General features: G+C 40.5%; 1 protein-coding gene across 6 annotated transcripts in view; it reads left to right on the forward strand.

The window, feature by feature from the left end:
* The window catches only part of RUFY2 (RUN and FYVE domain containing 2), a 67830-nt gene that overhangs the window by 26021 nt on the left and 17381 nt on the right, over positions 1 to 24428 (forward strand). For 4 of the 6 annotated variants that reach the window (XM_053586399.1, XM_053586400.1, XM_053586397.1 and 1 more), the window contains exons 9-15: positions 4853 to 4954; positions 5082 to 5198; positions 8320 to 8487; positions 10030 to 10127; positions 12745 to 12864; positions 20897 to 21026; positions 21636 to 21730. In XM_053586399.1, the coding sequence (XP_053442374.1) occupies positions 4853 to 4954; positions 5082 to 5198; positions 8320 to 8487; positions 10030 to 10127; positions 12745 to 12864; positions 20897 to 21026; positions 21636 to 21730 (830 nt within the window). Of the gene's footprint in view, positions 1 to 4852; positions 4955 to 5081; positions 5199 to 8319; positions 8488 to 10029; positions 10128 to 10874; positions 12554 to 12744; positions 12865 to 20896; positions 21027 to 21635; positions 21731 to 24428 lie in introns of those variants that run through there. The other 2 variants (XM_053586402.1, XM_053586403.1) reach the window with 2 other exon arrangements.

Raw genomic sequence — 24428 nt, forward strand, 5'->3', positions numbered from 1 at the left:
GCTCTATTTCTTTTTTTTTTTTTTTTTTTGTAGAGACGGAGTCTCACCTTATGGCCCTCGGTAGAGTGCTTAGGCCTCACACAGCTCACAGCAACCTCCAACTCCTGGGCTTAAGCGATTCTCTTGCCTCAGCCTCCAGAGTAGCTGGGACTACAGGCGCCCGCCACAACGCCCGGCTATTTTTTGGTTGCAGTTTGGCCGGGGCCGGGTTTGAACCCACCACCCTCGGTATATGGGGCCGGCGCCTTACTGACTGAGCCACAGGCGCCACCCTCAGGAGCTCTATTTCTTCCTGGCTAAGTCTAGGGAGAGGGTGTGATTCCAAATATTGATCCATTTCCTTCACATTGTCAAATTTCTGGGCATAGAGTTTCTGGTAGTATTCAGAGATGATCTCTTGTATCTCTGTGGGATCAGTTGTTATTTCCCCTTTATCATTTCTGATTGAGGTTACTAGAGATTTTACTTTTCTGTTTCTCGTTAGTCTGGCCAATGGTTTATCTATTTTATTTATTTTTTCAAAAAACCAACTCCTTGTTTCATTAATTTTCTGAATGATTCTTTTGTTTTCAATTTCATTGATCTCTGATTTGATTTTGGATATTTCTTTTCTTCTACTGAGTTTAGGCTTCGATTGTTCTCCTTTTTCCAATTCCATAAGATGGCTTGTGACATTGTTAATGCGCTCTCTTTCTGTTTTTTGAATGTGGGCATCTAAAGCGATGAATTTTCCTCTCAAAACTGCTTTTGCAGTGTCCCACAGGTTTTGGTAGGTTGTGTCTTCATTGTTGTTATGCTCAAGGAAGTTAATGATTTCCTGTTTTATTTCTTCCTGCACCCATCTGTTATTCAACAGAAGATTGTTTAATTTCCATGCTTTGTGTGGGGTCGAGCGTTTTTGTTAGAGTTGAGTTCCACCTTTAGTGCCTTATGGTCTGAGAAGATACATGGTAAAATTTCAATTCTTTTGATTCTGTTGATATTTGTTTTGTGTCCTAGGATATGATCAATTTTGGAGAATGTTCCATGGGGTGATGAGAAGAATGTATATTCTTTATCTTTGGGGTGGAGTGTTCTATATGCGTCTATCAAGCACAGTTATTCTAGGGTCTGATTTAAATCTCTTATATCTTTGTTTAATTTCTGTTTAGAGGATCTGTCAAGCTCTGTAAGAGGAGTGTTAAAGTCCCTTGTTATTATGGTATTATCAGATATCATATTGCTTAGACTGAGTAAGGTCTGTTTCCAGAATCTGGGAGCATTTAAATTGGGTGCATAATATTTAGAATTGAAACATCTTCTTGTTGTATTTTTCCCTTGACCAATATAAAGTGACCCTCTTTGTCTTTTTTGACTTTAGTTGCTTTAAATCCACATGAATCTGAAAATAAAGATTGCAACTCCTCTTTTCTTCTGAATTCCATTTGCCTGAAAAATTGTCTTCCAACCCTTGACTTGGAGCTTTAATTTTTCTTTTGAAGCCAGGTGTGTTTGTTGCAGACAGCAAATGGATGGCTTGTGTTTTTTAATGGGGAATTCAAGCCATTAACATTTATTGAGATAATTGATAAGTGTGGTAGTGTTCTATTCATCTTATTTTGTGAGAGTCCATTGCTGAGTTTTATCTTTTGCATCAGTGTGGAGGTTAGGTTCTGTCCTTTGATTTCTGAGTTCTTACTTTGCTGCTGATCCATTGTGGTGGTCAGTGTGCAGAACAGGTTGAAGTATTTCCTGTAGAGCTGGTCTTGTGGCGAATTTCCTCAATGTTTGTATATCCATAAATGATTTGATTTCTCTGTCAATTTTTAAGCTTAGCTTAGCAGGGTACAGAATTCTGGGCTGGAAATTGTTCTGTTTAAGTAGATTAAAGGTAGATGACCATTGTCTTCTTGCTTGGAAAGTTTCATTAGAGAAGTCTGCAGTCACTCTGATGGATTTGCCCCTGTAGGTCAACTGGCACTTACTCCTGGCAGCTTGCAGAATCTTTTCTTTTGTCTTGACTTTGGACAGGTTCATCACAATGTGTCTTGGAGTAGCTCGGTTAGAGTTGAGGTGACCTGGGGTCCGATATCCCTCTGAAAGCAGTGTGTCAGAATCTTTGGTGATATTTGGGAAATTTTCTTTTATAATATTCTCTAGTATGGCTTCCATTCCTCTGGGGCATTCTTCTTCCCCTTCTGGGATTCCTATAACTCGTATGTTGGAACGCTTCATAAAGTCCCATAATTCTGACAGTGAACGCTCTGCTTTCTCTCTCTTCTTTTCTGCCTCTTTTACTATCTGAGTTATCTCAAGAACTTTGTCTTCTACCTCTGAAATTCTTTCTTCTGCATGGTCTAATCTGTTGCTGATACTTTCCATTGCATCTTTAAGTTCCTAATTGACTGTTTCAGTTCCTTCAGCTCTGCTATATCCTTTTTATATTCTTCATATCGTTCATTTCTTATTTGATTTTGTTTTTGGATTTACTTTTGGTTATTTTCCACTTTATTAGCAGTTTCCTTCATTGTTTCCATCATTTCTTTCATTGTTTTCATCATGTGTATTCTAAATTCCCTTTCTGTCATTCCTAACATTTCTTTATAGGTGGAATCCTCTGCAGTAGCTACCTCATGGTCCCTTGGCAGGGTTGTTCTTGATTGGTTCTTCATGTTGCCTGGAGTTTTCTGCTGATTCTTCCTCATGAGTGATTTCTTTTATCTGTTTCCTTGCCCTAATTTTCCTTTCACTTCCTCTTGCTCTTTAAGTTCTCGTGCAGTTGCGGGCGGGTTTAAACCGATTGAACACACGCGACCACTTTCTGGTTTTCCACTGTTTAAGTCCTCCTCTTGGGGTCCAGAAGTCTCTCGCTGACTCCCTGTATCCTCACAGGGGTGATGATAGGCAGAGCCCACCAGCCAGAGATGCCTGGAGTCCTATCTCCCCAGACTCATGGTGACTTAGCTCTGTTTTTAATACACTTGTAGAGTAGGTAGGTTTTTTTTTTTTAAACTATCATACCACAGAATTATTAACTATTTTCAGAATTATTTAGGCTTCTGGGCGGCGCCTGTGGCTCAGTGAGTAGGGCGTTGGCCCCATATAATGAGGGTGGTGGGTTCAAACCCAGCCCCGGCTGAACTGCAACAAAAAAAATAGCCGGGCGTTGTGGTGGGCGCCTGTAGTCCCAGCTGCTCGGGAGGCTGAGGCAAGAGAATCGCGTAAGCCCAAGAGCTGGAGGTTGCTGTGAGCCGTGTGATGCCACGGCACTCTACTGAGGGCAGTAAAGTGAGACTCTGTCTCTACAAAAAAGAAAAAAAAAAAAGAATTATTTAGGCTTCTATATTAGCGCTATGAACTCTATTTTTCTGTTAATTAAAATTCTTATTTCTTATAGAATTAGCCTGATTTTTCTTTTTCTTATATTTATTTATTTTTTATTGGACAGTGTCCTCCCACTAGCCTGATATTTCTAAACCAGGGAACGTATGATAATTTGCATGACTACAGTTAAGAATGCATCTTCATTTTGATGTTTGGTTGCCTAAGTGGGACCATCACAGAGCTGCTCACTTGTTTGTGCCTCTTCTTGACTGTAGGAGCACTGTGAAATTCAGGTTGAATCCCTGCTAAAGTGTTCAGAAGTTGGTCAATTGCAAACCATCATTAAGGAATGGTCCCTGCTTTGCTTTCTCAGGATCCCCCTTTCCATGCTGGGCATTCAGAGCCAACCCTCCTAGTTGTTCATACTTAACTCTGATGGCAAGAGCTGTCTGGTATTTGTCATAGTTACTTAAGTTCCTATTACATGTCCATATTTTACAATATGGCCTGTTCATTTGCTCTGAATGTCTATATTTATAGCATAGTGATAGCATAACTTTCTTCCCTTATACATGTTTTTATATTTACACAAGTCTCTCTCTCTTTTTTTTTTTTAGAGACCGAGTCTCACTTTATCACCCTCAGTAGAGTGCTGTGGCGTCACAGCTCACAGCAACCTCCAACTCCTGGGCTTAGGCGATTCTTTTGCCTCAGCCTCCTGAATAGCTTGGGCTACAGACACCCACCACAATGCCCAGCTGTTTTTTTTTTTTTTTTTTTTTTTTGAGACAGAGCCTCAAGCTGTCACATGCCAACTCCTGGGCTCAAGCGAGTCTCCTGCCTCTGTCTCCCAAGTAGCTGGGATCACATGTGCCCACCATAGCGCCTGGCTATTTTTCGGTTGCAGCCATCATTATTGTTTGGCAGGCCCGGGCTGGATTCGAACCTGCCAGCTCAGGTGTATGTGGCTGGCGTTTTAGCCACTTGAGCCACAGGCGCCGAGCCCATCTGGCTATTTTTTGTTGCAGTTTGGCCAGGGCCGGGTTGGAACCTGCCACCCTTGGTGTATGGGGCCAGTGCCCTACTCACTGAGCCACAGGCGCCGCCCTATACAAGTCTTCATAGTCTTTATTGTTTAATGCATAATTTTTTAAGTTTACTCAGACTCTTTTTATTCAGATCATATTGTAAATCAGACAATAAGCATGCTTACTTATGCTTACAATGCTGTGTATGCATATAATACTATATATGCTTATAACTCTACTACAAAAGGAAATAGTAGGAATAGTACAAATAGAAATAAGAGTGTAATTCCATTAATTGCTATTGTGGAATAATAAGGAGTATATTAATATAAGCACCACACGCTAACTGTGCTAGTGGAACTCCTAATAAGTACATTTGTCTTATGAAAGTTTCTTTGGATGTGAGGGACATTTTACTGATTTAAAGATTTTATTTTCTATTTTTATAGCCACAAACACAACCCGTGAAGCAAGTATAAAGAGATTTAAAATCTTTTTTCCTGCCTGTTTCCTATTTTTAGTTAGCAATAGCCAAGAATAACATCATTAAACTCCAAGAAGAAAATCATCAATTACGAAGTGAAAATAAATTGATTTTAATGAAAACACAGCAGCATCTAGAGGTGAGCATGGATTGCTTTCAAACACTGTCCTGTGTTAGAAATTAACGCTTTTAAGGACTTTTCATAAAGTAGATATTTTTGTGCTATATTAATAATAGTGATTAAAGGTTTTATGTTTTCTTCCAAGGTTACTAAAATAGATGTGGAAACTGAGCTTCAAACATATAAACATTCTCGGCAGGGGTTGGATGAAATGTACAATGAAGCCAGAAGGCAGCTTCGAGATGAATCTCAGTTACGGCAGGTAGGTAACATTGAAGTTTCTTTAGCAAAATCCTGGGAATAACTTACCCTCACACAAGCACCATCTCAAGTCTTTTTCAGCCCTACCTGCCTTTTCTTATTTGGTGTGGGATAGCAAACTCACCCTGAATCCTCTCAAATTTTTTTTTTTTGAGACAGAGTCTCACTATGTCACCCTTGGTAGAGTGCCCTTACATAATAGCTCACAGCAACCTCAAACTCTTGGGCTTAAGTGATTCTCTTGCCTTACCATTGGGGTAGCTGGGCTACTCCACAATGCCCGGCTATTTCTTTGTTGTTGCAGTTGTCATTGTTGTTTAGCAGGCCGGGCCGGGTTCGAACCTAACAGCCTCAGTACATGTGGCTGGCACTGTAACCACTGTGCTACGGGCGCTGAGCCAATTCTCTCAAATTCTTTAAGATCCTGCTATATGAGTGCTTTTTAAACTGTGAGTTACAATCTACAGTTGCAAAATTTATGGGCTGTGACCAGCATTACAAAATGGAAAATAGTAGACAATAGAATGACATATTTAAATATTAGTAGAACATTCATTCTTCCTTTTTTTTTTTTTTTTTTTGTTGAGACAGAGACTCAAACTGTTGCCCTGGGTAGAGTGCTGTGCTGTCACAGCTCACAGCAACCTCCAATTCCTGGGCTTAAGCGATTCTCTTGCCTTAGCCTCCCAAGTAGCTGGGACTACAGGTGCTTGGTATAATGCCCAGCTATTTTTGATTGTAGTTGTCATTGTTGTTTGGCAGGCCTGGGCTGGATTCGAACCCACCAGCTCTGGTGTATGTGGCTAGTGCCTTAGCTGCTTGAGGTACAGGCACCGAGTCAAGTAAAACATTCCTGAAATGATAAACTTATTGAAATAGAGAGCACATTTGTCTCTAGGATCAAGGATGGGGTGAGAAGGAAGGAATGATGTGATTTTAAACGTTAACATGGGAGGTCCTTGAGTGATGGAACTTTGCTCCGTATCTGGACTCTGGACCATACCAACATCAATGTCTTGGCTGTGACATGTATTGTAGTTTTTCAAGACATTATTATTGGAGGAAATGAGGTAAAAGGATACACAGATCTCTATCTTTTCTCACAAATGCATTTGAATTTGCAGTTATCTTAAAACATTTAATTGAATGCAAAAATAGATTGGTAAAATCATATTTAAAATTAACTTTTTTTTTTTTTTGAGACAGAGTCTCACTTGGTCACCCTTGGTAGAGTGCTTTGGTGTCACAGTTCACAGCAACCTCAAACTCTTGGGTTCAAGTGATTCTCTTGCCTCTACCTCCTAAGTAGCTGGGACTATAGGTGGCTGCCACAACGCCCAGCCACGCCTAGCCCTAAGAAATTTCTTTCTTTTTTTTTTGAGACAGAATCTCAAGCTCTTACCTTGGGTAGAGTGCTGTGCCGTCATAGCTCACAGCAACTTCCAACTCTTGGGCTCAAGCAATCCTCTTGCCTAAGTTTTTCTATTTTTAGTAGAATTGGGGTCTCACTTTTGTTCAGGCTGGTCTCGAACTCCTGAACCCCAGCAATTCACCCACCACGGCCTCCCAGAGTGCTAGGATTACAGGCATGAGCCACTGTGCCCTGCCCAAGAAATTTCTTTTTTTTTTTTTTTTCTTTGAGACAGAGCCTCAAGCTGTCACCCAGGGTAGAGTGCTGTGGCATCACAGCTCAGAGTTACCTCCAACTCCTGGGCTCAAGTGATTCTCCTGCCTCTGCCTCCCAGGTAGGTGGGACTACAGGCGCCTGCCACAACACCCGGCTAAGAAATTTCTTAAAATAAAGTTCTTTTTTTCTTTTTGAGGCAGATGTGTCTCTCTGAGTAGAGTGCTGTGGTGTCACAGCTCATATCTGTGCTCTCGGGCTAAAGTGATCCTCTTGCCTCAGCTTCCCAAGTAGTTGGACTACAGGTGCCTGAGATGATGCCCAGCTAATCTTTCTATTTTTATAATTAATTAATTTAAAAAAATTTTTTTTTGAGACAGAGCCTCAAGCTGTCACCCTGGGTAGAGTGCCATAGCATCACAGCTCACAGCAACCTCCAACTCTTGGGCCTCCAACTCTTGCCTCAGCCTCCCTAATAGCTGGGGCTACAGGTACCCTGTATAATGCCCGGCTATTTTTTAGTTGTAGTTGTCGTTGTTTGGCAGGCCCAGGCTGGATTCGAACCCACCAGCTCTGGTGTATGTGGATGATGCCTTAGCCGCTTGAGCTACAGGTGCCAAGCCTAATTTTTCTATTTTTAGTAGAATCTGGGTCTCACTTTCTTCAGGCTGCTCTCAAACTCCTGAGCCCAAGCGATCCACCCACTTTAGTCTCCCAGTCTCCCAGAGTGGTAGGATTATAGGTGTGAGCCACTGGGCCCAGCCATAAAATTTTTTTTTTTTTTGTGAGACAGTCTTAGTATGTTGCCTGTGGTAGAGTGCTGTGGCATCACAGCTCACAGCCTCAAAGTCTTGGGCTTACGCAATTCTCTTACCTCAGCCTCCCAAGTAGCTGGGACTACAGGCACCCTCCACAGGGCCCAGCTATTTTTGTTGTTGTTGTAGTTGTCATTATTGTTTAGTAGTCTGGGGCTGAGTTCAAAACCAGCCAGAGCCACAGTATATGTGGCCTGTGCCCTAACCACTCAGTTGTGGATGCTGAGCCACCATAAAAATTCTTTAAGAAAGGAAATTAAAAAAGAAAAAAGAAAGAAAAGATGTTAAAACTGAATTATCTTTGGCCTTTACTTGCACACACTGCTTTATTTCCTTTTATTTTTATATCATTCAGCTCCCCAAACCAGAATAGGGTCAGAGAGCCTTTTCCTTCTGTTTAAGGAAAATTAATCTGAATTTATGGGACCTAAAAGTATTTAATTCTTGAACCAGTAGAATAACAATGATTAAAAGAATACATAAAATGCTTTCCATTTGGCAAAAAACTGCATTTGAGAATATTTAAAATATTGTGTGGTTATAGGGCCTGGCATATTCCCTTTAGTAGACTTATAAGGTGTAGTCTACATATTGAAAGGAAAATCTTGATCCTATTAACCATTGTGTAGCTGATTTTGACATCCTGAAGCAGCATGTGAAATAAGGTTATGTTGAAATTTCAGGATGTGGAAAATGAGCTAGCAGTGCAAGTGAGTATGAAACATGAGATTGAACTTGCTATGAAGTTGCTGGAGAAAGATATCCACGAGAAACAAGATACTCTGATAGGCCTTCGACAACAGCTAGAAGAAGTTAAAGCAATTAACATAGAGATGTATCAAAAGTTGCAGGTAAGAAATGTTCTTAAATTCTTGCAATTTCATTTGATACAAGCTTAAAATTAATATTTGTAGGAAGGGTTTAGTTTTTAAGAGATGAGTCCGTTTTAACTGTGCCATATTGGCTATAAAAGCCAGTGTCTTTTTTTCTAAATGGAAACTTAAAAAATGTAATGAAAAGGGTGTCAAAGAACAAACAAACAAAATAGATCACCTGTCTGAATTTGTTTCTTAATGTTGAAAAGTTAACAGTGTGAAGATTAGAAATCTGGGAAACTCTCAGTCTAAACATGTAACACATTTTTGTGAACATTTTATAGTATAGTCCTAGAAAAATTTAATTTTAATTTTTGCTTTCTTATTGTAATTTTTTTTTTAGAGACAGTCTCCACTCTGTTGCCCTCAGTAGAGTGCTGTGGTGTCACAGCTCACAGCAACCTCCAGCTCTTGGGCTTAGGAGATTCTCTTGCCTTGGCCTCCCGAGTAGCTGGAACTACAGGCACCTGCCACAACTCCTGGCTCTTTCTTTTGTTGCAGTTTGGCCGGGGCCGGATTTGAACCCGCCACCCTCAGTATATGGGGCTAGCGCCCTACTCACTGAGCCACGGGCACCGCCCTCCTATTGTAATTGTGAATTTTCTTTTCCCTTTCTTTCTTAAAAAAATTTTTTGACTGAGTCTCACTCTGGCACCCTGACTAGAGTGCTGTGGCATTATAGCTCACAGCAACCTCAAGTTCTTGGGCTCAAGTGTTCCTCTTGCCTCAGCTTTTCTATTTTTAGTAGAGATGGGGTCTTGCTATTGCTGGTCTTGAACTCCTGAGCTAAAGAAATCCACCTGCCTTAGCCTCCCAAAGTGCTAGGACTATAGCTGCACTGTGCAGGCCTATATAGTCCCAGCTACTTGGGAGGGTGAGGCAAGAGAATTGCATAAACCCAGGAGTCTGAGGTTGCTGTGAGCTATGATGCCACAGCATCTACAGGGGACTCTATCTCAAAAAAAAAAAAAAATGGGGTGGTGCCTGTGGCTCAAAGGGGTAGGACGCCAGCCCCATATGCCAGAGGTGGTGGGTTCAAACCCAGCCCCGGCCAGAAACTGCAAAAAAAAAAAAAAATCAAAACCCTACTTAGGAAGCTGAAGTAGGAGGATGGCTTGAGCCCAGGAGTTTGAAAATAGCCTGAACAAGACCCCATCCTCACCCCCACCCTCCAAAAAAAATTGACCAGGCACAGTGGCTCACGCCTGTAATCTTGGCACTCTGGGAGTCTGAAGTGGGTGGATTTCGTGAGCTCAGGAGTTTGAGACCAGCCTGAGGAAGGGCAAGACCCCGTTTCTACTAAAAATAGATAAACTAGTCAGCATGGTGGTGCAGGCCTGTAGTCCAGCTACTCAAGAGGCTGAGGCAGGAGGATCGCTTGAGCCCAGAAGTTTGATGTTGCTGTGAGCTATGATGCCATGGCATTCTAGCCAGGGACAACAGAATGAGACTCTGTGTCAAAAAAAGAAAGAAAGAAAGAAAGAAAGAAAACCACTATAGCTTTATTTTTATAAATAGGGTTCTGAAGATGGCTTGAAAGAAAAAAATGACATAATTGCCCGACTAGAAGAAAAAACCAATAAAATTACTGCAGCCATGAGGCAGCTGGAACAAAGGTACAGCATTTCCAGTCTTAGTTCCTTTTTTCTTTTCTTTCCCCCCTTTTTAAGTTCAACTCTGACACCTGCCACATAAAATCCATTAGGGAGATAAAGATTAGAATTTGTTTTTTGTTTAAGCCCAGCAGGATTTTGCTTTTTTGTTTTTGTTGTTGCATGGAAGCAAGTTGCTTTATATTGGGCTGATTGATTTGAAGTTGCTAATTTGTAGATTTTTTTTTAAAGGCCTAATATCAGCAATTTCATGTGGTTCAATCTATCACATAAAACAAATACACAAATAAAAACCTCAAAAAATTTAAAAACCAACATGGTGGGATTATCCATGATTGATTTCCATGCATATTAATTGTCATATTCTTTGTCATTCTCCATCTCTATCTAAAATCAAACATTCTGAATTAGTGGTTTATTTTTGTTTCTTTGAGCTAGGACCCTCAACCCAACCAAAAGTAAATTTTGTTTAGATTGAATTGTTTATATTGGCATTTTTCACTTTTATTGTTGGAAAATGTAATGTATTTCCATTGCCTTGTCATGTTGGTGTCAACATATGTCTTATCATTGCTTTCTTTGAATCTATTTATGAAAAACATAACTATTAATGCTTTATTGACATGAATATTCTTTTATTGACATCCTCTTTCTTCTTTTTTCTTTTTTGTTTTCTTTATCCCCATTTCTACATTTGGACATCTTTATTACCTTTTTCTGTCTTTAATTTCTGTCCATTCCATTATGAAGTGACAACGATTTGTTAACTCAAACTAGGACAATTGCAATGTCATTGGTGAAATGTGCCAGCAGTGACACTCAGGACCAGTACAAACTGGTCAAAGATATATCTTTCTGAAAACAATTGTATTTAAACAGATGAAAAGAGAATCAACAATTTTATAATATATTAAATAGAAAAGAATTTATGCTATTAAGTATTTTAAAAGGGTATTAGGAGCCCTGTACATTTTTGATCAGCTGCTATGGTAATATACTGCCGTAAAATAGAGGGGGTGCACTTGGATTTACAAAACTGCATTCCTTAAACCTTGTGCACAAAGGCTGATTTGAGTATTGACCCTTTGGAGGTCAGGATTTTCCAATGTAGTTTTATCTTTTTAGCTATTTTTTGATGGAAAATATAAAAATTGTTTTAAGTTAACCTTCTGTTTCACAATGTGTTGGCACAGATCTGTTTTTCCACATTGGCCTACTCTTGCCTAATGGCTCCCTTACTGTTTTTGTAATATGTTTTAAAATAGTTTATGACCCAGATTGGACATGATCCTGTGCTTTAACATCTCAGTTTTCCAGTTCTCCCTAGCACTCTTCTATGATAGCACAACTTCACGGCCTACCTCACTCTTTTATTTTACTTTCTGTAACCTTAGAGAAAAGCTCGTGTCTACCCCTGCTCCCTTAATCTTCTCATTTAGATTTTGAGATAACTTAAATGTTACTCTCCTTTCCTTGGAAGCAGCATTTATACTCCTGAAATGTGTAAGCGATGCCTCATTGATATGGTTTTGTTTTTTTTTTTAATTTTTTTGTAGAGACAGAGTTTCACTTTATTGCCCTCGGTAGAGTGCGGTGGCGTCACACAGCTCACAGCAACCTCCAACTCCTGGGCTTAGGCGATTCTCCTGCCTCAGCCTCCCAAGTAGCTGGGACTACAGGCGCCCGCCACAACGCCCGGCTATTTTTATTTTTATTTTATTTTTTTTTATGATATGGTTTTAAGGAAGAAGGGAACAGGCAGGTTTTTTTGGTTAGTTGAACAGAAATTTCTCTTGTGATTCCCTACAAGGAGTTAATGTCCTTTGAATTTTGGGAGCTATTTTCTTATAAAAATATTGAAGTTAAATCTAAGAAATCTTAGATGGCCAAAGGAAGGCAGGGAGTGGAGCTAAGCACAGGGTAAAGCAATGACTTACAAGTAAAAATAGCAAAAATGAAAATCACATTTGAGCTAATTTTTAGTATTTAATGGTGAGGAACAAAAATGATCTTTAAAGAGTGATGCCAACTAGCACTAAGTTCTTTTTGAATTAAAAAACATACATATGCATACACATACACACTACACGCACAGAGCTTTGACATAATTCAGTGAAGACCCTATAGGAAGAACCACCATCATTTGAAGTAATTGCAGGTCTTTGCTCTTGGCCTTGTAGCACAATTGATTCCTGGCACACATATCATAGCATAACATATAACAGTGGCTTCTTCACCTAGTGTAGACATAAGTACTATGCTTTTCATGGTTTTGTAAAAAGGCAGTAATATACCTATTATACTTTGAAATTTGATTCATTATGCTCTACATAAGTGGTAAAGGCTGTATTGCTTTGCATTGTTAATTAAGAACAAGAAATAAAACAAATTCTAAGATAGTATTCTGGGCATATTATATGTTATATTGATAAAAAACCCACAAAACAATTTCTAGACATTGTGTGGCTCTTTCACGTTTGAGTTTGTGAGTTTTCTCCCAAACTTTGTTTTCATTTAGAAATGTTTCTATTTCCCCATTTTTCTTTTATTTGTCTTCTTCACCCTTTTACACCCTAGTTCTAGCCTCAGTTTTACCCAAAGTTGATTTGAATTACACCAGATTGCAGCAAGCAGAGAAGGCGCAAATGGAAGCTGAAGATGAGGACGAGAAATATCTACAGGAATGTCTGAATAAATCGGACAGTCTACAGAAACAAATCTCTCAAAAGGAGAAACAGCTGTGAGTATTTTACTTTTGGAAACAAGTACTTGTATTAGTGTAATTCCCCTTCCATTTTTTTGTGTCTTATGGTAGAATACTAATATTTTTATTTATCTAATGATGCCAGCTAGATTATAGTGTTCACTTCAAAAAACAAATTAGAAAATGTAATTATGATAATACTTCTGTTTTTGCTCACTTTATTGTTTTCAGAGTATTTTCAACTCTGTCTTGCTATTTTCTTGCTCTGGCAGAATTTTATTTCTTTCGTTCTTTAATTTTAATCTAATGGTTATTATATTTCTGGGTACTGAGTATAACAGGCTTTGTAACTCCAAGAGCTTATATTATCAGACAACATGTTGTTTCTGAGAACTTTTTTTTTTTTTTTTAGAGACAGAGTCTTACTTTGTTACCTTTGGTAGAATGCTGTGGTGTCACAGCTCACAGCAACCTCCAGCTCCTGGGCTTAGGCGATTCTCTTGCCTCAGTCTCCTGAGTAGCTGGGACTACAGGCGCCCGCCACAACGCCCGGCTATTTTTTGTTCCAGTTTGGCCGGGGCCGGGCTCAAACCCGCCACCCTTGGTATATGGGGCCGGCACCCTACCCACTGAGCCACAGGTGCCACCCTTCTGAGAACATTTTTATTGATATTAATTCTTTATATGATCTATATGTGCCCATCGGGAAGGATGTTAGTGTGTGTCATTGTGTGGAAAAAAAGCAAGTTGCAGACTGTATGCCAAATATCTCAGGTTTTTTTGTAAAATTAAAACCATGTATGTATGTGTGTGTGTACATATATATTTACATATACATAGAAAAGATTTCAAAGAATACACATTTTGGGGGGTGGTCATCTCAGGGCAGTCATAGCAAGTTGACAGGAGCATTTTGGTTTTTATTTTATAAACATCTGTATTTTTTTCCCCACTTATTTCTTCTGTTATTAAAAAAAATAGAGAATTTTGTATTATGTTAATAGATCGTTAAAGAAGACTACATTCCATGTATGATGTATAAGTTGCTAAGCTGCCTTTGGATCTATTGGTTGAAGTATTAAGTTTTTCTCTATTCTTTTTTTTTTTTTTTTGAGACAGAGTCTTACTTTGTAGCCCTCAATAGAGTGCTATGGCACTCACAGCAAACTCAAAGTCTTTTTTTTTTTTTTGAGACAGTTTCACTTTGTTGCCCTCGGTAGAGTGCAATGGCATCACGGCTCATAGCAACCTCAAACAGTTGGCCTTAAGTGATCCTCTTACCTCAGCTTTCCAAGTAGCTGGGATAACAGATGCATGCCACCCATACTCAGCTAATTTTTGAAAAATTGTTTTTTTCTTTAGAGACGAAATTTCACTTTGTCATCCTGGATAGAGTGCTGTGGTGTCACAGCTCACAGCAACCTCCAGCTCTTGGGCTTAGGTGATTCTCTTGCCTCAGCCTCCCGAGTAGCTGGGACTACAGGCACCCGCCACAACACCTGGCTATTTTTTGTTGCAGTTTGGCTGGGGCTGGGTTCAAACGCTCCACCCTTGGTATATGGAGCTGGCTTCCTACTCACTGAGCCCTAGGCACCGCCCTAATTTTTGAAATTTTTGGTAGAGTCAGGGTCTCACTGTGTTGTTCAGGCTGATTTTGAATTCTGGTCTCAAGTGATCTTCCCACTTGAGCCTCCCAAAGTGCTAGGATTATAGACATGAGCCACTGGACGTGACCTCAACATGAGTTTTTAAAGGGACAGATATTCAAACCAGACATGTTATTATAGCTGGGCAGTGCTGAAAGTGCAGGCTCCCTGCTTGGCATTCTCTTATACTACCACTGCAGGTCACTGGGGGATACCTCATTACTGTTAGGCACTTCACTCAGCTTTTGCTGACAGAGGTTTGGAGATGGGTGCAGGGGTTTTTTGGGGGGTGTTTTGCTGGATTAGGCATTTATTGTCAGAAAATATTCTGTTTTGCTAGGCCGTCTCTTTCCTAGCCCTTTGGCAAGACAGCAGGTTCTTCATGGGGCTCTTTGGTCTTTGCCCACAAATGTTTATAGGTTGAGGGCTTCTTCAATACCCGATCTGAGTTAATATGCATATAGAAGACGAGAAGAAGCCTCAGGTAACTACTACCAAGTTCATGGCTTTCCTGGGTTCATAGCTGATCCTTTTTCTTCTATCTGCCTTTCAGAATCATCATCTTTTGGGCGGCGCCTGTGGCTCAGTGAGCAGGGCACCGGCCCCATATACCGAGGGTGGCAGGTGCCTGCAGTCCCAGCTTCTCCGGAGGCTGAGGCAGGAGAATCACCTAAGCCCAGGAGGTTGCTGTGAGCTGTGTGACGCCACGGCACTCTACCGAGGGCAATAAAGTGAAATGTCTCTGCAAAAAATAAAAAGTATAGAAGACAGAATCATCATCTTTTTTATTTTTTTTTAACATAATGTCCAGGGTTTTTAACTATACTTAGTTAGAGAATAGGGAGTAAAGGCTTTACTCCAACTTGTACAGAACCAGAATTCTAAGCTTCTTTTAAATTTACCACAAAAATATTTTGAGGAACCGGTATATAGAATTCCCTGGCTTAAAGCTGGGGAATATTACTGTGGTTGAAAACGTGCATCATTTATACATGTGAAAATTGTGAAACTAAACCTGGCCCACACAAACCAAAACTATTTAGCAAACAAAAAGTTTGTCTTACTTTTAGCACTTTCCTAAACGGACAGGAGACACATTCAGCGCTTTCTTTGGCAATAAAAGTCGCAAGATGCATTTAAGTCATCATGTTTATCATGGTGCCTTGAACTCTGTTGTGTAAATCTCTGTGCCCCACCAAATGAAACACAGGAAAAGCAAGACTGGGAACTTTGCCAGTCAGTAGAGTACAGTCTCAAAACCCTGATACTCTGTCACTGAATCACTTTTCTAGTGTTTGACAAAAGGGTAAGACAAATGTGATTTTCTGTAGTGTTGCCACTATTTGATCCCTGACCCAAAATTGTCACAAGGACCTGCCCTTCCCTGTTGTAGGGCTGAATTACTCAATGAGTCTTGGGTACACCTCCTAAGAGATGTTTGTCCCTGGTGAAACTATAAAAGTAATTTTGTCTCTCATTTGGTGCCATTTTAGTAAAGCATGAACATGTTAGCAATTTTTTGACCTGGGGAATTCTGATTTTTTTTTTTTTGTAGAGACAGAGTCTCACTTTATGGCCCTCGGTAGAGTGCCGTGGCCTCACACAGCTCACAGCAACCTCCAGCTCCTGGGCTTAAGCGATTCTCTTGCCTCAGCCTCCCGAGTAGCTGGGACTACAGGCGCCCGCCACAACGCCCGGCTATGACCTGGGGAATTCTATATGGTCCAGAAAAATTGGAATTATATATAAAAATGGGCATTTGAGACTTTGTAAATGAAAAACAAATTTTCATTTTTTCCCCTAAAGTGGAAATTTAGATTTTTAACAGCTTATTATGAAAATATTATGTGTTTTCTTGGCCAAAAACTAAGAAAATATGGAAGGGTGTAAAGAAAATAAAAATTAGAGTGAGAACCATTTTGAAACAATTTGAAGAATATCTTTATAATTTTTTGGTTAGGCATCGATATTTTTTGTGTTCTCAGAAATAGGATCATGCTGCATACCCTTTGGTGTCTTGTTATTTTATTTACGACATCATGGACATTGTATTATGTGCATTAATATAGGTCTGTGCTGGACATTGTATTATATGCATTATGCATTATAATGTCTGTGCCATCACATCAAAGTTAACCTAAAGGAATTCTTTTTAATTTTTTTTTTAGAAACAGAGTCTCATTTTGTTACCCTCGTTAGAGTGCTGTGGTCTCATAGCTCACAGCAACCTCTAGCTCTTGAGCTTAGGCGATTCTCTTGCCTCAGCCTCCCAAGTAGCTGGGACTACAGGCACCTGCCACAATACCAGGCTATTTTTTGTTGCAGTTTGGCCAGGGCTGGGTTTGAACCTGCCACCCTCAGTATATGGGGCTGGCGCCCTGCTTACTGAGCCACAGGCACCGCCCCCTAAAGGAATTCTTTAGCCTGAAAAATTCTGCCTTATTGTTTGAGTTTATACATCTTTGATTCCTAGTGGATAGCCTTTTGTATTCTTGTGGGTGTGTGAACTGCCATCTAGATATGAAGCCACTAAACAGGATACTCTGTGTTTTAGTTCCATTAGTGTTTGTAATATATACAGTTCTTTTTTTTTGAGACAGTCTCATTATGTCACCCTCGGTAGAGTGCTGTGATGTCACAGCTCACAGTAGCCTCCAACACTTGGGCTTAAGCCATTCTCTTGCCTCAACCTCCCAAGTAGCTTAGACTACAGGTGCCTGCCACAATGCCTGGCTATTTTTTTCTTTTCTTTTCTTCCTTTCTTCCTTTTTTTTTTTTTAGAGACAGAGTCTCACTTTGTTGCCCTCAGTAGAGTGCTGTGGCATCACAGCTCACAGCAACTTCTAGCTCTTGGGCTTGGGCGATTCTCTTGCCTCAGCCTCCCAAGTAGCTATTTTTGGTTGCAGTTTGGCCGGGGCTGGGTTTGAACCTGCCACCCTTGATATATGGGGCTGGCGCCCTACTCACTGAGCTACAGGCACCACCCTTTTTTTTTTTTTTGCAGTTTTTGGACAGGGTTGGGTTTGAACCCTCCACCTCTGGCATATGGGGCCATTGCCCTACCCCTTTGAGCCACAGGCGCCACCCAGAACCACCCTTTTTTTTTTTTTTGAGACAGAGCATCAAACTGTCACCCTGGGTAGAGTGCTGTGGCATCACAGCTTACAGCAACCTCCAACTTCTGGGCTCAAGCAATTCTCCTGCCTCCACCTCCCAAGTAGCTGGGACTACAGGTGCTGCCACAGGCCTGGCTATTTTTTTTTGTTGTTGCAGCCATCATTGTTGTTTGGTGGGCCTGGGCTGGATTCAAACCCGCCACCATAGGTGTATATGGCTGGTGCCTTAGCCACTTGAGCTACAAGTGCCGAGCCCCGGCTATTTCTTGTTGCAGTTGTCGTTGTTTGGCAGGAGCAGGCCAGGTTCAAACCCTCCATCCCTGGTGCATGTGGCCGGTGCCCTAGCCACTGAGCTATAGGCACTGAGCCTACAGTTCTTACTTAACATTGTTGATATATGGGTTACTATAAAAGTTTTGAGACAGACTGTGTTATGATCCATTATTTCACTTCCAAGAAACACAGCAGCGTCCTTTCTGATTCACCCGTGGAGGTTTCAGCTGACTCGGCTTATTGCTGTTGCTGGGAGGGTTTCATTTGTCTCCATCTATGCAGATGTTCTATTTTTTTATTTTCGTGCATCTCAAAACTTTCATAATGACCCCTAGTGTAGATGCTTAGAAACTATGATTAAGCAAAACAACCAGTTTCTTTTTTTTTTTTTTTTTGTAGAGACAGAGTCTCACTGTACCGCCCTCGGGTAGAGTGCCGTGGCGTCACACGGCTCACAGCAACCTCTAACTCTTGGGCTTATGCGATTCTCTTGCCTCAGCCTCCCGAGCAGCTGGGACTATAGGCGCCCGCCACAACGCCCGGCTATTTTTTTGTTGCAGTTTGGCTGGGGCTGGGTTTGAACCCGCCACCCTCGGCATATGGGGCCGGCGCCCTATTCACTGAGCCACAGGCGCCGCCCAACAACCAGTTTCTTGAACCAGTTTTACCATAGGCTCTTGATATAAATAAGAGTTAAGTTCCTATGGTATATTTCTGGTTACAAGAAACATTACTGAACTTCTAAATAAAGACCAAAACACTTCTAATATTAAATATTGAAATAAATGTGAGCCATATATACATTTAGGAAAGATTCATAAAAACAAGTAAGTGAATTATTTGCCCAGTTAGTGTTTAAGCTTAGGGTTGTGGGTGGCTGGGTCCTATCTTAACAGCACAGGGCACCAGTGGGAGCCAGTCCTGGACAGGATGCTCTTCCATCACAGGCACTCACACACACACCCATGCTCACTCAGATGGAGATCTTGTAGCCAGTGAACTGAGTGTGCACATCTTTGGGATGTGGAAAGAAACCAAAGTACCCAGAAAAAAACCATGCAGACATAGGAGGAACATGCAAATTCTACACAGTGGCCCGGGCCAGGAATCAGTTTTTGTTTGTTTTTTTTTTTTGAGATAGCGTCTCAAGCTGTCACCCTCGGTAGAGTGCTGTGGCGTCACAGCTCCAGCAACCTCCAAATCTTGGGCTTAGGCGATGCTTTTGCCTCAGCCTCCCAAGTAGGTAGAACTACAGGTGCCCACCACAGTGCTGGCTATCTTTTGGTTGTAGTTGTCATTGTTGTTTGGCAGGCCCGGACTGGATTCAAACCCTCCAGCCCCGGTGTCTGTGGCTGGCGCCCTGGCTGCTTGAGTTACAGGCACCGAGTGGGTGTTTTTGGTTTTTTTTTTTACATCAACATTATAATGAAATAAAGTTTAATGAAACAGCATTATTCAAGGACCTGCTGTACCTGTCCCTCTGTTTTCCCTTTAAATTTGTAGTGAGATAGTATTATTCTTAGGCATCTCATCTCTTTGACCTGAATTATACAATCTCAAATTTATTCCACTGGCAAATATGTGGCTGTATTTGAAAATGCTAAGTATGAGGAAACAAAAAGTAATCAGAATGTTAACACAAAGCCTGGGTGCTGTGGCTCAGGCCTGTAATCCTGGCACTCTGGGAGGCCAAGGCAGGTGGATTACTTGAGCTTAGGAGTTCCAGACCAGTCTGAGCAAGAGTGAGACCCTATCTCTAAAAATAGCTGGGCATTGTGGCAGGTGCCTGTAATCCCAGCTACTCTGGAGGCTGAGGCAAGAGGATCGCTTGAGCCCAAGAGTTTGAGGTTGCTGTGAGCTGTAATGCCACGGCACTCAACCCTAGGGTGACTGAGTGAGTCTCTGTCTCAAAAAAAAAAATTTTTTTTAACACAAAAATATTGAAATGATATAATTCTGTAACATACTCAGTATTGTAAGATACTGTATTAAAATCAAAATGTAAAGTATTAGAAACTTTAGTATTATTAGTATATATACAGCTCATTTGTTATAACTACTTATGAACAATAATTATGAAAATGATTTTATTTTTGTCAACCTAAAATGTAGAAATTCAGCTACTTTTGGTTTGCCAGCTAACACTTGTTAGAATAACGTTGGAGTGCTTTCAGTGCCTCTTATAGGCAGTATGGACTTTCCCCCAGTGTCTGCTTTGGTGTTAGATCTCTCCTGTATTGGTCAGCCTCAGTCCTCTTTGTACTAGGGCCGATTGTCATTTTCTGTTTCTTTTCTTTTTTTTTTTTTAGAGACAGAGTTTCACTTTGTCGATCTTAGTAGAGTGCTATGCCGTCACAGCTCACAGCAACCTTCAACTCCTGGGCCTAGGCGATTCTCTTGCCTCTGCCTCCCAAGTAGCTGGGACTACAGGCGCCCGCCACAACACCCGGCTATTTTTTTGTTGCAGTTTATCTGGGGCCGGGTTCGAACCTGCCACCCTTGGTATATGGGGCCGGCACCCTACTTCCTGAGCCATAGGTGCCACCAGATTTTCTGTTTCTGATGTTAAGTTGATTTAGCAATTGCTATAATTCTCATGTCAGATTAATTTTTCACTGGGTACATCATCATCAAAATTTTCACATGGCATAGAAATGTAAATAATTATAGCCCTACTTTCCTCTCCTTAGTTCCATTCCCAAGATGTAACCAGTTTTAGTACTTTGGGTGTGCCTTTCCACTGCATTTTCTCTGCCTGTACAACACTTGTGCAAATAGAATTAATAAATGATAAAAGCTTGTTTAGCAAGGATTTTTATTTGTGGCTGACAAATGAATTGATACTTTGTGTTTGGTGAATATTGTGCTACTGAATTTGTTTACCAAAAATATTTCTGAAAGAAAATGTCTGAAGAAATAAATGTATTACGAAGGGCAGAGTAATCAACCAAAAAAGATGCTCTTGTTAAAGAATCCGTACAACTGTGATGTGAGAAATAGCACTGAGCTTCTGTGTATTATTTGTCATTCAAGGGTACAACTGGAAACTGACTTGAAGATTGAAAAGGAATGGAGGCAGACGTTGCAGGAAGATCTTCAAAAGGAGAAAGATGTCTTATCTCATCTTAGAAATGAGACCCAACAAATTATTAGTCTTAAAAAAGTAAATAGTGGTAAAACTTTAAAAATTATATCTTGATGAGTATTAACTTACTTAAAAGATAAATCATAATTTACATGTATACCAAGGAAAGAGGACATACTAGTCATTATAAAAAATATCAGTAAGGGGCGGCGCCTGTGGCTCAAGGAGTAGGGTGCCGGTTCCATATGCCAGAGGTGGCGGGTTCAAATCCAGCCCTGGCCAAAAACCACACACACACAAAAAAAATATCAGTAAGGAGATGAAGTAAATGGAAAACATTTCATACGTAGAGCAGCTAGGAAAGAGCTTTGGACACATAACGCCCTGGCTCAAGGAGTGGGGCGCCAGCCCCTTATACCAGGGGTGGTGAGTTCAAGCCTGGCCCTGGCCAAAACTGCAAAAACCAAAAAAAACCACACTTTTGGGTGGCACTTGTGGCTCAAGGAGTAGGGCGCTGGCCCCATTTACTGGAGGTGATGGGTTCAAACTCAGCCCTGGCCAAAAACTGCCAAAAAAAAAAAAAAAAAAGCTAACGGATAGTGGTTCTTTGTTGATGGTATATATACAATATGGAGTTTCTTGTTTCTCTTTTCTAAATTGGATTTTCTATCTTTTATTGTTCTGAAGGAGTTCCTTAACCTCCAGGATGAAAATCAGCAATTGAAAAAAATATATCATGAACAAGAACAAGCTCTTCAAGAACTCGGCAACAAACTTAGCGAGTAATTTCTCTTTTTTCCTTCAACTAAGTAGTTACTTTTATATAAGGTATAAGTGAAATAGAAACACTAGCCGGGCATCGTGGTGGGCGCCTATAGTTCCAACTACTTGGGTGCCTGAGGGCACGAGGATCCCTTGAGCCCAGGAGTTTGAGGTTGCTGTGAGTTGTGATACCACTGCACTCTACTGGGGGCATCAGGCTGAGCTCTGTCTCAAAAATAAAAAGCAAATGGCTTGGCACCCGTAGCACAGTGGTTATGGTGCCAGCCACGTGCACCAAGGCTGGTGGATTTGAACCCAGCCTTGGCCAGCTAAACAAGAATGACAACTGCAATTAAAAAAAAGGAATAGCCAGGCATTATGGTTAGTGCCTATAGTCCCAGGTGCTTGGGAGGCTGAGGCAAGAGAATCACTTAGATTCTCCTAAGAATTTGAGGTTGCTGTGAGCTGTGGCACCACACACTCTACTGAGGGTGATGTGGTGAGACTGTCTCAAAAAACAAACAAATAAATATAAAAGGTATAAGTATGCTAAATTAAGTAAGCAGAAAGATTTAAATATAATAAAGATATGAATTATTAAAATTAAAACTTTAAAGAAGTTATGTTCATTTTAGCAGATCTTAGCTCTGAATGTTCAGTAGACTTTTCTTCAAGTTTAGAGAACTCGGAAGATCATTTAACATATTTTTCTCAGAACAACAGAAGCTGAATTTTCAAAATATCCGCGAGCTCTCTTTTAGACTGTTTTAAGAAGGAGCCAGCCTCATGAGAAGTGGATGTGTGGTTTTATGTTCTGGAGTCAGGGCGTCACTTCATATGATATGGTCCGTATTGCACATGTCATTGCAATCCTGTAAAGAACAAGAGGAGCGGTGGTCTACATTTCCTACCTTTTCCTTTTTGTTCTTTGTAGTCTGTGTTTTGGGTTAGCAGATCCATCTTTGTGCCTTGATTGAATCTATTACCAGGTATTTGGAGTAAACTCAGGTTTAATTTAGTATTGAATATACCATTGCCACATTAAAAAAAAACTCATTCTTTTTAATACAGAACAGTAAAAGTGAGAAAGCTACAATGGTCTATAATGCCAACAGATTTAATCTCTTTTGATGTTTAATTTGATTAAAAATTCAAATAGCATAAATAGGTATAAATGAAATAAAAAAAAACAAGTGCTTCCCTCCTTCTAAGTATCAATCTCCAAAGTTAGCTAACCTCAGAACAATGTATGTGTAAATACTTTGTCATTTATAGAGATAGAATTAATTATGTTTATGTGCATATATGTTTGTAAAAAAAATTTTTTTTGAGACAGAATCTCACTTTGTTACTCTCAGTAGAGTGCTGTGACATCTGTGACATCATAGCTCATAGCAACCTCAAACTCTTGTGCTCAAGCAATTAATTCTCCTGCCCCAGCCTCCAGCATAGAGAACAGGAACCTGCCAAAATACCCAGCTATTTTTTTTAATATATTTATTTTTTTTATTGTTAAATCATAGCTGTGTACATTAGTGCAATCACCTGTACCCATTCTAAGATGCACCATAGATGTGGCCCCACCCATTACCCTCCCTCCAACAAAACCTCCCCCCTCCCTTCCCCTTCCTTGGCCCTTTCCCCATAGTCTTGTGCTATAGTTGGGTTATAGTCTTCATGTGAAAGCTATAATTTAGCTTCATAGTAGGGCTGAGTACATTGGATACTTTTTCTTCCATTTCTGAGATACTTTGCTAAGAAGAATATGTTCCAGCTCCATCCATGTAAACATGAAAGAGGTAACGTCTCTATCTTTCGTTAAGGCTGCATAGTATTCCCTGGTATACATGTACCACACTTTGCTAGTCCATTCATGGGTGGATGGGCACTTGGGCTTCTTCCATGACTTAGCAATTATGAATTGGGCTGCAATAAACATTCTGGTACAGATGTCTTTGTTATATTGTGACTTTTGGTCTTCTGGGTATAAACCTAGTAAAGGAATTATAGGATCGAATGGCAGGTCTATTTTTAGGTCTCTAAGTATTCTCCAAACATCCTTCCAGAAGGAACGTATTAGTGGGCGTTCCCACCAGCAGTGTAGAAGTGTGCCCTTTCCTCCACATCCGCACCAACATTTCTGGTTTTGGGATTTTGTTATGTGAGCTACTCTTACTGGGGTTAGGTGATATCTCAGAGTAGTTTTGATTTCCATTTCTCTGATGATTAAGGATGATGAGCTTTTTTGCATGTGTTTGTAGATCGTGCGTCTGTCTTCTTTAGAGAAGTTTCTCTTCAAGTCCCTTGCCCACCCTGAGATAGGGTCATGTGTTCTTCTCTTGTTAATACGTTTGAGTTCTCTGTGGATTCTGGTTATTAGACCTTTATCGGAGGTATAACCTGAAAATATTTTCTCCCATTCTGAGGGCTGTCTGCTTGCTTTACTTACTATGTTCTTGGCTGTGCAGAAACTTTTTAGTTTGATCAGGTCCCAGTAGTGTATTTTTGATACTGCTTCAATTGCCTGGGGAGTCCTCCTCATAAAATATTCACCCAGGCCGATTCCTTCAAGAGTTTTCCCTGCACTTTCTTCAAGTATTTTTATAGTTTCATGTCTTAAGTTTAAATCTTTTATCCAGTGAGAGTCTATCTTAGTTAATGGTGAAAGGTGTGGGTCCAGTTTCAATCTTCTACAGGTTGCCAGCCAGTTTACCGAGC

Source organism: Nycticebus coucang, chromosome 3 (genome assembly GCF_027406575.1).
Source record: "Nycticebus coucang isolate mNycCou1 chromosome 3, mNycCou1.pri, whole genome shotgun sequence".
Taxonomy (NCBI): Eukaryota; Metazoa; Chordata; class Mammalia; order Primates; family Lorisidae; genus Nycticebus; species Nycticebus coucang.